General features: G+C 39.4%; 2 protein-coding genes and 1 long non-coding RNA gene across 3 annotated transcripts; 2 read left to right on the forward strand and 1 right to left on the reverse strand.

Annotated features, from left to right (window-relative positions):
- Positions 1-470: 470 nt before the first annotated feature.
- On the forward strand, positions 471-2424 carry LOC111947919 (uncharacterized). The gene is made up of 4 exons (XR_002873878.2): positions 471-559; positions 1253-1433; positions 1507-1637; positions 1792-2424. It is a non-coding gene; the product is annotated as an uncharacterized LOC111947919 (long non-coding RNA).
- A 1721-nt stretch (positions 2425-4145) lies between these two features.
- c9h12orf43 (chromosome 9 C12orf43 homolog) lies at positions 4146-5895 on the forward strand. Its single transcript, XM_004072554.4, has 6 exons — positions 4146-4293; positions 4595-4625; positions 4753-4854; positions 4929-5005; positions 5087-5174; positions 5261-5895. The coding sequence occupies exons 1-6, from the start codon at positions 4206-4208 to the stop codon at positions 5436-5438; spliced, it is 564 nt and encodes a 187-aa protein (XP_004072602.1). The 5' UTR covers positions 4146-4205; the 3' UTR covers positions 5439-5895.
- Positions 5742-14012, reverse strand: hnf1a (HNF1 homeobox a). The gene is made up of 10 exons (XM_023958663.2): positions 13492-14012; positions 11365-11564; positions 11105-11285; positions 10777-10976; positions 10555-10697; positions 10331-10472; positions 10069-10257; positions 9882-9994; positions 9715-9799; positions 5742-6120 (listed from the first exon to the last, which is right to left on the reverse strand). Exons 1-10 carry the CDS (start codon positions 13788-13790, stop codon positions 5990-5992), a joined length of 1683 nt encoding a protein of 560 aa, XP_023814431.1. The 5' UTR covers positions 13791-14012; the 3' UTR covers positions 5742-5989.
- Positions 14013-14958: the final 946 nt, after the last annotated feature.

Here is a 14958-nt window from a genome sequence, read left to right on the forward strand (position 1 = left end):
TGTCTGGTTATAATTTTTACTTCTAATATCCTTAATGTAGGTTTTTGATGTATTAGCGGGATTGTTATTGTTTTGACTTGCTAGCTAACCAGCTGCCTTATCTTTAAAGTAGTAGCTATTGATTTGGAAATAAGTTAACTTTATTATATTGGTGCTATTTTTTAACAATTACTGTAAAACACAAGAATCGTCTTTCAAATGCGCTTCCTCCCCTTTTTGTAGTTGAAAATATACATTTCCCATAGTGCTCTTCTGAAAACACTACACCAGAACCAATGGCTGTGTCCGAATTACCGCCCTAACCCCTATATAGTGCACTATATAGTGCGGTCGCCATTTTGTAGTGCTGTCCGAATCTACAGTTCAAAAATCACGTGCACTAGAAATTTCCCAGAATTCTCTACGAAAAACCAGTGTGGATCGATGCTCACTCGATAGGCGAATATTGCCCAGAATGCACTGCGTTCATACCAGAATGCATTGCGCGTGACCCACAATACACTGCGTTTGAATTATTCGAAGATGGCGGACGGTTGCGCTAGAAAGAGGACTTAAAAATGTAAGTATATTTAAAAGTATCTTGTATATGTTGTAAAATATATTTGTAAATACGTAAGATGGTGTGTTTAATATGTTTTATTCCTCAATCGACTATCTACATTGTTTTGAAGCTCATCAATTTCGGTAATGCTAAAGCTAACGCTAGCGCGAATTAGCATTGAAGGCTAAAAACAAACGCTGTTGATAGTACATCAAAAAGCAGTGAGTTCTAACCGTAGTCATAAGTTATTAACACATTTTAAAAATGTGTTTATATATGTAGGGACAGACGAGGATGAGGAAAATCTGATCCATCTGTGGATGGAGAAAGCCTGTTTGTTTTCAGGCAAGCTCGTGCCGGATGGAAGTAAGACACTTGATCAGATTTGTATTTATTTATCATTAAACTGTAATCGTTGTCATGTTGGGGTAAAGGTTGTTGTTGAAAGAGGAGAGGAGGAGAGAGCAAGAAGGGACAAAGAGTGACAGGAGAGTCTGTTAAGCTTACCTGATTTTAAAATATTGTTCACAAAATGTAACGTCGTCGTTGTTTTTGCAATTTGTTTAATAAATGCAGTAACAAAAATGAATTATTTACATGTATTATTTAAATCTGAGGATTTTCATATAAATATCAAATGTACATATTTACATTTTCGTTTTATGTTAACATTTATTTTTATACATCTTAACAATAATCCTGGTTTTCTAGAGTCATGTGTGTCACAGTTGGAGCTGAAAGGAAAGCAGAGATTTGTCCTCGCAGACGGACGCCACTTTACCCGTCCTACTGGTTCCTACTGTGGCTCAACATCTGTGGCTCCCAGCAGTCCCCTTCTCTGATGCACAGATTGTGCAGAACTGAACTGCAGGCAATGATTTTCATTGCAGAGGTTGGTTTTACTTCCAGTGCCCCAGAAATATTGCTCTCCTCCTCATTTGCCAAATGCTCTCTCTCCACCACAGAGCGTGCCTTGGCGTGGTGCTGGTTGTAACGGGCCTGAACCGCATTCCTCACGGGTTCCCTGTAGGGTGTCAGCAGCGTGATGGGATGAGCAATGCAGGGATACCCACCATCACCCAAAAGGATCCTTCAGGTGGGTAATGTTTGATTTACATAAATTGGGCTTTGACGTAGAACCTGTGAACTGTGGACTGATCCTTGATTCCCAACAAAAATATCTCTAAATTTGGCATTAGTCATGTACAGCCTGCAGTTGAATGGAATAAAAAAGCTGCATTTTCTTTTAGGGCCTTTATTCTTCGGTGGCAGCCATCAATGCTCCCTACGACCTTTTGGAAGGTGGAAGACCAAGGAAGCTGCTAAAAACCAGAGGTGACTAATGGCAGTTCATTCCCACTGGATGCTGGGTGACCCTGCTCATCAGCTGGAGGATGCGGTCTGCCGTCCTGTGGACAATGTCACTCACAGTGGACCGTGTCATGTCAAAGGCCCTGGCTACCACACCGTAAGATGTGCCACATGCCAGCCAGAAAAGAAACACAAGCTGCTCCACCAGATGCTCAATGGTCCTGCGGGTCAACCGATCTGCGGGTCTGCCGGTCTGGTCTTGTGTCGGACTGAGCGTCAGCGTGAAGGGCCACGACAGACACCTATATGTTGGCAAAGTAGTAGAGACGTGGAAGACCCTGTAAAATAGAAAAATAATTATTTCATTTAGAAAATTAAATCTGATTTTTTTGAATGTTTCATTTTATTCTGATGTCTTACATTTTAGTTTATGACGTATTTATAAATGCTGGAAAATCTCGTGGTTTTTTTTGGCTGGGTTTTTGGATTTTTATATAAATATTTAAAAATTAAAGTATTTTTGTTTAAAACAAGTGATATGGTTTGACTGAATAAAAAATACTAAACTTTGATCTCACAAGTGTTTCATGTAGTTAGACTATACAACTCATAATCCAGTGTTGAAAAAGAATTTTAAACTCTAAAGGCCTGTTCACACCGGGACGAATTTCGCCGGCGATTTTCGCCGACCTTTAACGCCTCGTGACTAAACAAAGGGCACCAATGAGAGTGTGCACACCGACGCGAAAAAACGCCACGCGCCAAACAGTCTGCTGGTTACCCAGCAGACTGTGTAACCTTGAGCACAATTAGTGACAAATGCCTAAATTGATCTAATAAAAAACTTTAAGTTTAACTCACAAGTTGTTCATGTCTGGTCAGGGGCATCCAGGGGAAATCTTCTGAGACGTCTGCTTCTCCTTGCTGTCCTGTGATGCTGCATATCTGCTCGTTTTTGGTTTGATCCCATGAAAAACGGTGGAATTATTGCCAGGAACACGGACAGATTCATATATAAAGCTATTTTCAGTAAGGTAGAAGAGAAAACAACAGAAAAAAAATGCCTCCTCGCAAGAGCCCGTAAATCGTTCAGCGGCACAAAAATAAATATTGCCATGGAGTAATAACATGGGGGTTTATTTATCAACAAATACATAAAATCACCACCAATGTGTTTGTAATTTTATTATTTATAAATCAGCCACATTTTCCATGATCAGAACACAGCAGATTCATAAATAGTCTTCATAAAATGTTCATATTTATTGTATTTTTAATTTGACAAATGGGTGTCATTCTCCGCATTAAATAGAAGTAGTTCCCCTCCAGACCAGGTGGTGGCGGTAATGCGCCACTTTGTTTCCGTGCCAAGCGCCATTTGAAAACACCCGAAAGAGAAAACTAGTGAGCACGGGTGTCCGAATTGCTTTGAAAATTCAGAGAACTATATAGAGAACTATATAGTGCCGCACTATATAGGGTTTTAGTAGTTAGGGGTTAGGGCAGTAATTCGGACACAGCCAATGAGTTATATCACTAGAGGAGACACGCCCACTTTAGAAGCCTGGCCGACGGTGGCGGAGCGCGACGCCATCTTGGTGAGGTCGACGACGCCCACATGACATTGATTTCTATTGATTTTAGTGGTGTCTAAGTAGCTTTTATAAACTGTATATATTTTTAGATTTAAATGTATTTATACATATATATATAAATATATTATATTTTATGTGTATATATATATATATATATATATATATATATATATATATATATATATATATATATATATATATATATATATTATATTTTATGTGTATATATATATATATATATATATATATATATATATATATATATAAATATATTATATTTTATGTGTATATATATATTATATTTTATGTGTATATATATATATATTATATTTTATGTGTATATATATATATATATATATATATATATATATATAAATATATTATATTTTATGTGTATGTATATATATATATATATATATATATATATATATATATATATATATATATATATATATATATATACATACACATAAAATATAATATATTTATATATATATATATATATATATATATATATATATATATATATATATATATATATATATATATATATATATATATATACATACATACATACATCATACCTCTTGGATACCTGCAAGAAAAGTTCAGTCACTGAGTCAGAAATGTGTTCAAATGCATTCACTGCAGCAGTAACTTGACCTCACCAAGATAGCGGTGCTCTCCTCCCATGAGGAACCACGTGATGTCTCCTCTAGTGATATAACTCATTGACCAGAACAAGCAACTGATTCAACATGGCGGCAGATAGTAGCAGTAGCGACGACGAAGAGCTGAAAAAATGTAGGGAAGCAGTCTGGGACACGCATATTCACAAAGCGAAGGGTGAATATTTATTTTCTCATTTTTGTGTCAATAAAAAGATGAACCATTCATGCAGGTCCGTGTAGCCTGCAAAAATGTGTAGCTCCGTGAATTCTCCGTATGTTTTGCTGCACATTCATTCACGTGAATAGGTTAAACATGTTGGGAAAAGACGTAATTCAGATATGAAATTACCATAATGTTGGTTTGTAGTAGGATTTTTGAGGCTTAAATTCATTTAGCTAAACTTGTTTTACAAAAATGCAAGTTTGTCATTTAACTTTTATTGTTTCTGATCATTGAGCACTTCTGCATATTTAAGATGCGGACAGCAATGAGAAAGAGTCAAAGCGGTAAGTACCGGTTGAAGAAAATTATTTTTTCATTTCAACGAATGTGTGTGCCCGTGCGTGCGTTAAGGATGACTTAGCCTTTTTAAAATTTGAGTTTGATTTCTTTTTTACTTTTTGTTGAAAACAGTGTTGTTGTCGCGGGGCATGATCATGATGCCAAAAATGAGCTCCAAGTCACCCAAGGGTTTCAAAAACACGTGGCTAAAAAACTGGGACATTATCTCGACAGGTACAGTGATGTGGGATTTTTTAAAATGCTTTATCAAAAATTGTAAACCCCAGTACTATTGTGGTTTTTTTCAGTTGCCTTTCAGAGACGCGGTCTAAAACTTCAAACTATCTGACATTAACAAACTGCGAAGATGGTGATGATGACGGAGGTAAAGTTTTGTTGCTTCCTTCAAACTTTGCTTTTTGTTTAACCTTTTATAGTTTTAAGGATGACTTTTTATGTTCTTTAGGGTTTCGTCTATTTTCAACATCTATCCCAGGACAGAAAGTTACCGAGCTTCCATCTACTGTGAGGCGGCGACCCATCCCAAGTTCAAGGTCTTCTTGATTACTTTGATTACAATGTTGAGTTACTTTGTATAGTTCTATTCTGATCCTTCTACTTAAAAATTTCCCCTGAGCAGTGACAGCGACAGTGAGATGGAAATGAGGTTGAGGGAGACAGCTGTGTCTGTGGAGGATCTTGTACCCGCATCCGCTCTCCTGTCTTCCTTAACAGAGCCTGTAGGCCTGGAAAAAATAAAGAAAAATGCAGCTAAACGAGAAGAGAATCCCAAGAAAAAGAAGAAAAGGAAAGACTAAATAATTAAGAGACTGAACAAAATTCCGCTTGTAATTCCAAAGCAGTTGGAGTGCAGTGTGAACTCACTCCTGTCAAGGTAAAAAGAAAATCGGAAAGACAAAGCTAAACATGTATTTATATTTTTAAATAACTATCCACTGCTTTGGGATGTATTTTTTGTTACAGACGTAGTCTTAAGGTGATTGAACTTTATAACGTCTTATACAGAAAACGTTTAGAATCCAATGGGCTGCTGTTTTTATCACATTGTTCTTTTCTACATGTAAAGTTATTTTTATGATTGAAAATAAAACAAACAAACATTGTTGTCAGGTTTTACTTAATTTACTTTTTGTTTTAATATTACAAAACATTTGAATAAAAAAGTACATTTCAGTGTTGATCATGACTTGATTGTCTGTTGTTTCAAAGATGAATATCCTCTAGAGCATGTTCTAATAAAGAATGAGTCAGTCAGTCTCAGGTGTGATCTCTATGGCGTCCCCCGTCCCCAGGTTTCTTTGGAAATTTCCGGCAGAAAGGAAGAAAACCTCACATCAGCAGCGAGGTTTTACTGTGCTGTGGACACCATTTGTGTAGGCATATAGGAGCTGATGTCTGTCTGTGATGGTGAGAGGAGGAGAGACTGATGACGCTCCGTGGTCTGAGAGGAAGAATAAAGCTCCAGACTTTCAGAAGACGCTTTTCAAAACAAAAGAAAAATCACAGGTTAGCTTCAATTTCTGAGGAAATCTTTTGAACCACATGTGAGATTTTAAAGTGTCTTATTTCTTCTGTGCTCCTAGGAAATGACCAATACGTGAAAGAAAACAATCAAGTTTAAAGTCCTTGAACAGTAATGAATAACTTATGTTATTAGTTCTTAAGAAGATTTTTCTACTTAAAATGTTAGTGTTTTGCCATAGAAGCTAGCACAGGGGTGGGCAAACTATGGCCATTTCTAACCATGAAACTATTATCTGGCCAGCCAAACTGGAGTAAATCACGCTGATAATACTTAATGTTTTATTTTCTAGTGTGTCCCCATAGATGGTGAACTAAAAATTACCGTAACTGACCTTTGTTTAGGTGCAGAAAGTTATTCTGCATTGATGTTGGAAGATTTGTGGGATTTTTTTCATGTTCATGTGTGTTTTCCAAGTCCGGCAGTCATTTTTCCGATCATTCCTACGCCACATGAACGCAGCATTTCTCTAAGTTGCATTTTTCCCTGAGGGACATCAACCCATCAATGCAATCGGCACCAAAATTAGAACAAAAGCCACAGTTTTTAAATAAAAACTCCAAAATGTTCTGTTTTAAAATATATACATTTATTTTTATTCAAAATGAAAGCATATTTTTGTCCAGACTCCATGGTATTGTCTTATGAAGTGGATTACCAAAACACGCATCTGATCTGCTTTTGGTCCGGCCCCTTTGCCAAATTTTAGAATTCATTGTGGCCCATGAGTCTATAAATTTGCCCGCTCCTGAGCTAGCAGAATTATTTTTTAGCATTTTTTATAAGCTACATCTGTATTGTTCATTGTTTTGTTGAATAAATCCTTACACCTGAATTAAGTGCACTTTTTATATCAAGACCATAAATCTCTAAATGCAGCTATGGGCATAAATACAAAGCAAACATTAAATAAGTTAAAGCTTGTGCAATTTCCTTTTCAAAAAGTAACCCTTCTCTGAGAAATGTTCTGTAAATGTAAAAATTGCACAAATGGGAATTGTTTTTGTTTGATGGACTGGATTGTTGAAAACAATTGGAGAAAACAAGATGAGTGATGAGTTTAAAAGTTAATTTAACAAAAAATGAGATCCACTGCTGTGGATTGATGACTATTTTCCAAACACTTGTGATAAAATCTGTGTGCCTTTGGCAGTCAGTCTGGCTCAGGCAAGTCAAAAGAGTTGAATGAGACGTCATTTGGTGTGATCCATGCCCAAATTCTGATGATAGTCTGGTTAATCTGCTCAGCCCAGTCTGAAGAGATAGTAGAGCATCACGGCTAGCAGAATTTCATCTCTGAACTGAACTGAAACTATCTCAATGTTGTTTTGGGAGAGAGATGCTGCTTAACCCTTGTGCTATCCCAGGCACTTTAACAATGGGAGTTGAGTCATCTAGACCCACTGCGATGAACCTTTCTTCTTCAATGATTTGTGATCTTCACTGGTGTCCACGGATTACGTGAAATCTTCCCACCTTTGTCATGGTAGGAATAACACGTCAATGCAAGGGTGGGGTCATCTAAGATAGCACAAGGGTTAATACTCTCACAACTTCTCTTTGTATTCTCAATGCTCTCACTTCTTTCCTTGCAGTTGTCCTAGGATAATTTGGAAGCATTTGAGGAAAGTCACTTCTGCAGATTTGGAAGAAAAGGGTAGTTTTAAACGTTATTTAACCCTTGTGTGGTGTTCATATTGTTGTTACTCAGCCAGTGTTCGTGGGTCTGGTGGACCCGTTGCATGTTGTGGTTTTAAATGCCTCACAATCAAACACTTTGATGTTAAAATACTCGACAGATCTTTACCTCATCCAATTACAAGCAGTATATTTGGTCAATATTTGCCCTTTACCTTTGTTAGATCACATTCATAACTCATTATTTAAAACGTGATAAAGAAAATCAATTAAAATCAAGATATGAGAGGAAACACATTTTCAATTGAAGCAAGAGTTTTCAAAACTAATGACTTGTTTTTCCGTATTGTTCCCACCATGGTCAGCTTCCTCTTTAGGAACTCCTTTCCCAGCTTGTACGAGGTAAAATAGTTGTTGCATGTGATATTTTGTCCACTGATGCCCTGAGACATGTCCAGGACAAATCTCATTCCTTGGTTTTTCTCAGGGGCTCCTCCATCAGGTTTCCCTGTGTAGACTTGTAAATCCCAAGCATATGAGGAAGTGGCATCACAGGCAGCCCAGATCTTTATACCATACTTTGCAGGTTTAGATGGTATATACTGCCGAAAGGGGCAGCGGCCCCTAAATGGCATCAGCTGTTCATCAATGGTGACATTTGGCCCAGGGTTTTACACTGTTCTGAATTTTCAGAAATGTGATCCTCTAATTCTGAAACTTTCTCTTCTGAATCCTCTCCCTCTACATCATCATCAAAAACTGTTCTCTCTTCTAAAATCAATTCCAGGGCCCTCTGCGCAGACTGTCTTTTGGCCATTTTGATCAGTTCTGATAAGAAACCACACTGGCCAAACTATATTTATAGTGTCCCGCCTCCAATTTGTAGCAGATAAAGAGTGAGAAATTAAAGATTCCCGCAAGAAAGTCAAATGGTCAAATGTGCGGGAGAACGAGAGGAAATAGAGTTGATGCTTGAATTTTGCAACAATGTTATAACCTTGTGCGGAACCGCAGGTCCAGAAACACAGAATTGACATTTACAGTCAATCTTTCTCTCTCTGCCAGTCTCTCTCTCTCTTTCTCACTGGTCACAGACTCACACACACACACACAGCAGGCCCAGACAGGTGGAGGACAGAGTATATGTACACAAAACATCAATTTCCACACTTCTATTAGCCCCGGGTCCAGTGGACCCGAACATCTTAAATGTAATAGAAATGTGTTGGGGGGGTGTACGGTGTGTGGTCATTAAAAATGTATTCTGATATCTGTTCTTCACAGAAAATGAGCCAAGGCCAGTGAGTCTGAGTTTGAAAAAGTAATTATTTCTTTCATTTTTCTTTTAATAAAAAATGAAAACGGGTCCCACAGACCCGAACACCATATAAGGGTTAAAGGACGGCTGTGGTGCAGGGAAAGAACAGTGGACCTCTGACTGGTGGTCACGTGTGTTTAAGTGTTCTTGGGCAAGACACTGAACCCGCATTGCTCCATGAGGTTTAGGATGGTTGAGCTTGGCACCATTGTAAGACACCATCAGTGTGTGAATTTGTGTGTGCATGGGTGAAGTGCGTTTGACCTTAAAGCAAGGTACAAAAGCACTATATGAGTGTTTTGTTATTGCCTCTTTTCCTACAAATATTTGTAAAGTTTGTATAAAAGTGTGTATGCATGTTGATTTTACTTCAGTGTATTTTAACCCACTTTTTGATCTTTTTCGCTGGCAAAAAAGCCAAAATAAATATTCTTGGTTAAAAGAAAGTGAGACTTTTCATTAAATTCCACAGTGTCCCATCTAAATTGAATTATTAAAATAACATTTTTAATTTTTTACTTTTGTAAATGTTTTTTAACTAATAAATAATAATAGTTTTTCAAGTATTGTCACTTTTCTTCATTGTTCACTCTACCTGGCACAGGTGTGTGCGGCTGCAGATGCATAGAGTCTTCCTGTAGAGGCGGGTCTGTCTGTTCTTCTGGGTCAGTCGTGAGAATCTTCCAGGGGGAAAATTTCAAGTCAGGGTTAAAAAGTAGAATTGACTAGGTTGTAAACCGAACAAGAAACCTGTCCAGGTACCTGTCTGACTGCGGCGAGGCTCGTCAGAGTCCCTAGACCGCTGCTGTCAGCAATGACCATGGCCTGTGACAGCAAACTGGATGAGTGATATGGGGGTGAGTCTGACTTGTACACTGTGAGGAGAAGCAGATGAATGAGTCTATACATCAGTGTCTCAGCTAGCTTGGAGGTGGGGGCTCAACCTTACTGTGGTATGGCAGCTGAGCCATGGTAGCCATCAATGGACTGGCAGCCATGTGACCCTGGAGCTGCTGTGATATGGGCTGTTGGTGAGATGCATGAAGCTGCTGCTGGAAGGAGATTGGTTGCAAGGTCGTGAACCCACCCCCCATGTTGTTGATAACGGGCACAGTTTGAGGCTGTGTGGAGGCCAAACCTGAAAAATTCCAGAAAAAATCATAATTGTGGTCAGCAGAAAGGAAATTGAGTTTTCCTAGAGTCCGCATTACCAATGAGAAGAGAGGACTCCCCCAGGCTCATGACGCCAGGCACAGAAGCCATGATGAGGCTCTGGGAGGAAGCAGGAGAGGCAGAGAGGCTGTGCAGAGAGGTCAGGGTGCTTACTGGAGGCAGCGGGCCACTACTGGACACCTGCAGTCACAGGTAAGCCCGGTTGTCATGGCAGCAGAACATTTTGTCTAAAGTGGTGAAGAATCACCAGGCAGATTCTCACCAGCTTGGGGTTATGGCTCTCAAGGAGTGTGTGGCTGGGCTCCAGCTGGATGGGACTGACCATGAGGCGCCCTGCCCTCTCCCCTCCATTGCCTCTAGCTGAACTCACTGTGTCACCTGACATCTGTTGGGTGAACTTCACACCTGAGAAATAAAAGTTAACATGATTTACAGCTTTTATAGCTAGGATGTATTTCTGTAGATCTGGAAACGGAGGAGTTACCATGCTCGGGACTTGCAGAAAGGGCGGTGTTAGAGGAAGCTGATTGGTTGGCGTAAGGTGTGTCGAGGGACAGCCTGTGTTTGAAAGCGTCTTCTTTACGGCGGTTGGCAAACCAATTGTAGACTCGGACTTCGGTAACCAGGTTTGAGCCCAGGCCAGCAAGCTGAGAGGGAGACACGCCCCTTTGGAGACACTCTGCCCTAAAAAAAACAAAGGCCATCCAAAAGATTTGATTGCAGCTCAACTCTGCAAATACAAGACAATTTATCATCTGTAACAGATGATATATTGATGATGAAAAGTTGAAAATGAAAGCATCCTCCCTCACCTGTTGCACTCCTCTACCAGCCCCTCTCTTTCCTCTTTGCTGGGGTTCTTCTGTCGCTCGTAAGCCTGAAACAGGATCTGCAGAGATGCAGGACCCCACTTGAACCGGTTCCTCCGTCCCTTCTTGCTCTCGTCTCCCTGCTCCTCTACCATTGTAAGGCCATGTTTGGCATTGGTAAACTCTGCAATTAGATAACATTTTCTGTAAGACATATGTCTCAGTCTCGGAGAATGATCGGACTGGGAGAGTTGTGTACTCACGCTGGCTGATCTCGTACTGCTTCTTGACATACCAGCTGTACAGAGCAGCTCTCTTTTGGTTCTTCATAGGTGTGCCTTTGTTGAGATGCTGGGACAAGTGGGACTGGTTGAGCCCTGTCGACTCCACCACTTCTCTCTGAGGTAAGTTGTGCTGCTGCATGTAGCTTTTCACCATTTTTGCAACGTGCCAGGGCTCCTCCCTGTTACACAGAAGGGCCGTTTTTGCATGCATTAGACTCAGCCACCTTTGTGATGAATGATGAGTTTCACAATTTCGGCCAGGATCCAGTATGCTTCTTTTGTTCCCACCAAATTTCAGTCAAAGATAATTTGTTTGCTTATTTGCAAAAGAAAGAATGTCTCTCATCAACTTTCCAATACAACATAAAATTAAAAAAAACTTCAATGTTTTCTTGAGATCTAGGTGTCATCTCATTTTGTGAATAACTACATGATGCATTTATTTTACTCATCATTAAATATCATTGTTTATTCTAAAATTCTCCCATTTAATTTTAACAAAAAATTTATTACAACAATTTGATTTAAAGCATATCTGTGTTTCAAAAATGAAAAATCTTCCATTTACATCTTGTGGCCAATCTGTTACAGATGCTTTTTCAAGCAACTGCAACAAAAACATGTGATGCACCAATGACTTAATAAATTATGTTAAATTATTTAAAAGGACTTAAAAAAAACATATTTTAGTTTGATTTTGCCAATAAAATCATTTAAGTTCTATTTGAACATGATTTGTCTTGTATTGTTAATGGAATTGCTGTATTGTAATTTAAATTTTAATCTAAACACATTCTCCACAGTGACATAGTGGTAGAGTGTCCGTCTTGAGATTTGAAGGGTCATTTCATGGTAAAGACTCAAATACTGAACACTTAACTACAAATCGGTCCCAGTGTTTCCCTGGTTGACATCCAGTGTTATGGGGGGGGGGGGGGGGGGGGGTACATTTCACACATCCAGGTGTGAAAGAATTGATGGGACTTCAGGTCTATATTAATTTCAGTACATTCACGGTGTCCCCAGTAAAGAGACACATTTTAAAATGTATTATTTGATGATGGACTGGAAAACAAAACCATCAAAATCATTGAAGTTTTAGTTGAGTATCCTTGTTTGAATGCTTCATTATATAATGTGTTACACGACTCCATATACATTAAAAATAGACCCTGTCTGCCATTCTATCAGTTTTGTACTTTTAGTAGAATAAGATGAGCATTTTTCTTTTTTTAAACCCCTGTGCTAGTTCTGCAGTTTTGCAGGTTGTAACAACATGAAGCTCAGAGTGTGAACATTCAGGGGGAAGTTCCAGAGTATTGACAGAGAGAGATAAGGGAGAGCACACTGGAGCAAAGTCCAGCTCTTTCAGACCAGTGGAGGGGAAAAATGTGTGAAAGGTTTATGAGGACTCATTTGACAGTTCAACTCACAATTTTGATCAGGAAAAATGCATGATAATTTGAATATTTTCAACTTTATAAAATTTTAGTGATAGATATAAAAGTTAAAATAACTAATGTGATATCTGACATGTTTATGAATGTGTTCTATTTCCCATATAAACATTTCATATGAACTTGTTAAAACTTGTAAAAACTTTTTGGATTTTCTTAACTTATTTTCAAAACTGGGTGCTAAAAAATTGTTGAAGGATTTCAAGTCCTCGAGACCAGCCCAACTCCATTAATCTTCACCTACCTGTATGCTTGTAGCGTATATATTAAGAAATGGCAAAGGAATAATGATGGGAGTGGGTAATTAGTAACTAGCAAAGGAGGAACCCTCTTTAAATTCGCCTCAGGAGCCAGAATGCAGAGAGAGACAGAGGAGCATGTAAAGGAAGGAGGGAGGATTTTGAAAAGAAAGGTGAGCTCAGCCTGGAAGAATTAGAAAATATGGATGCAGACAGGTAAACTGGTGCTTCAATATGCAGGGGGATCTGCGTTTTTGTGGGCAAAGTCAAAGTAGGAGCAAGATAATTAAGCAGCGTTGATGATGATGCAGTCACTTTTCCTAGATTTTAACAGATCAGATAAGTTCAGTGTCATAGTTGTGAAGATGATGTTGCCCTGGAGTTTACAGAGAAGCATGGGATCTACTCACTGCAGTAACTGGTCGACTTCAGTCCTCAGCTTTGACACTTCATCCGCAGGAAGCTTCTCTATCTCACGGAATATAGGAGGTGGGAAATCGGTTTCCCCCTCCTCAGAACTCTCTCCATCTCCTCTTTCTCCTCTCTCTGCACCAACACTCGCTCTGTTTTTTTCCATTTCCCCCACAGCTTGGACCAGGATGTCTCTGGAAAGTCCGGATTCCAGCAGGGCCCAGATCAGCTGCTCCTGCAGGGCAGTCAAACGCCCCGGCCTCACTTTGACTCCACCGGCCCTCTCGTCTCCCTCCATTAGTCCTTTGCCTTACGTTGCTACTTCCTCACAAGCAAACTCTGCTCGCATGTGCTCAACCTCGGTCAAAAGGAGGCCAGACAGTCAACGCAGAGCCTCATTGTCACACCTGCAGTCCCTCCTCAGTTTAGGAAAAAAATGCACTTTTAGTTTTCCCTGTTGAATTTCTTCCCAATGCTTCCTGAGCTGCCTGGTTTTAGCTCTCCACCTGCTGTTTTGCTTTCAAAGGTCAATTTTCTTTTTTTTTAACCTGCCTCCTCTTCACCCCCTCCTCCTTACAAGCGCCCTGTGAACTTTGTACCCACTCCCTCAGTCCCCAACAGTGACCAAAGTGCAGTTTAAAGAAAAATCAAAATAAAAGTATAGAACTGCACATCTGCAAAACCCTCAGCACACTGCATCAAGCAAAAAACGAAAAAAATAACACAAATGACATGAGAGGAGAAGCTGCAGAGATTTAACTTCTTCACAAACACTTCACTTTCACAACTAAACAACATTTTTGGAACTTTGACTTATTTCCTTATGCTATACCGTATTCACATTTTTTAAAAAGCTTAGACCAAAGGACTGCAAAAATTAGTGTAAGAAAACGTTTTTCTACCTCCCCATATTTTCCAGTAGAGGGCGCTGTTGTATATGTTTTCATCAAAACCTCCAGGCTTCAGTCTCTATCTTTGTAGTGCAGGGCTGCTCACACTTTTTATTTATAGATCTACCTACATACACCCACACTCACAACATCAACAGGACTCTTAAGAGCCTTCATAGGAAGCTCAAAACTGTGGAAAACCACCCTTGAAGCCTATGGCAAGGCACTTGCACAAGTGTCCATCAAATGTGGGATGTACCAAGGTGAAGCTCTGTCCCCACTGCTGTTCTGCATAGGTCTGAACCCCCTCAGCCAAATAAAACTGGCTATGGATAACGACTTAGAATTGGGGCCACCATCATTCGCCTCCACATGGATGACATCAAGCTATATGCTAAGAGTGAGTGTGACATTGACTCCCTGATCTACACCAGGATCTAAAGTACTGACATTGGGACGTTATTCTGGCTAGAGAAATGCATTTGGATGGTGACAAAGAGAGGCTAGGTAGTCCACACAGGAGGTGTCTCACTCCCAGAAGGAACAATAGCAGACATTGAGGACAGTAACATGTAT

Source organism: Oryzias latipes, chromosome 9 (assembly GCF_053564925.1).
Source record: "Oryzias latipes strain Hd-rR chromosome 9, Olatipes_Hd-rR_3.1".
NCBI lineage: Eukaryota > Metazoa > Chordata > Actinopteri > Beloniformes > Adrianichthyidae > Oryzias > Oryzias latipes.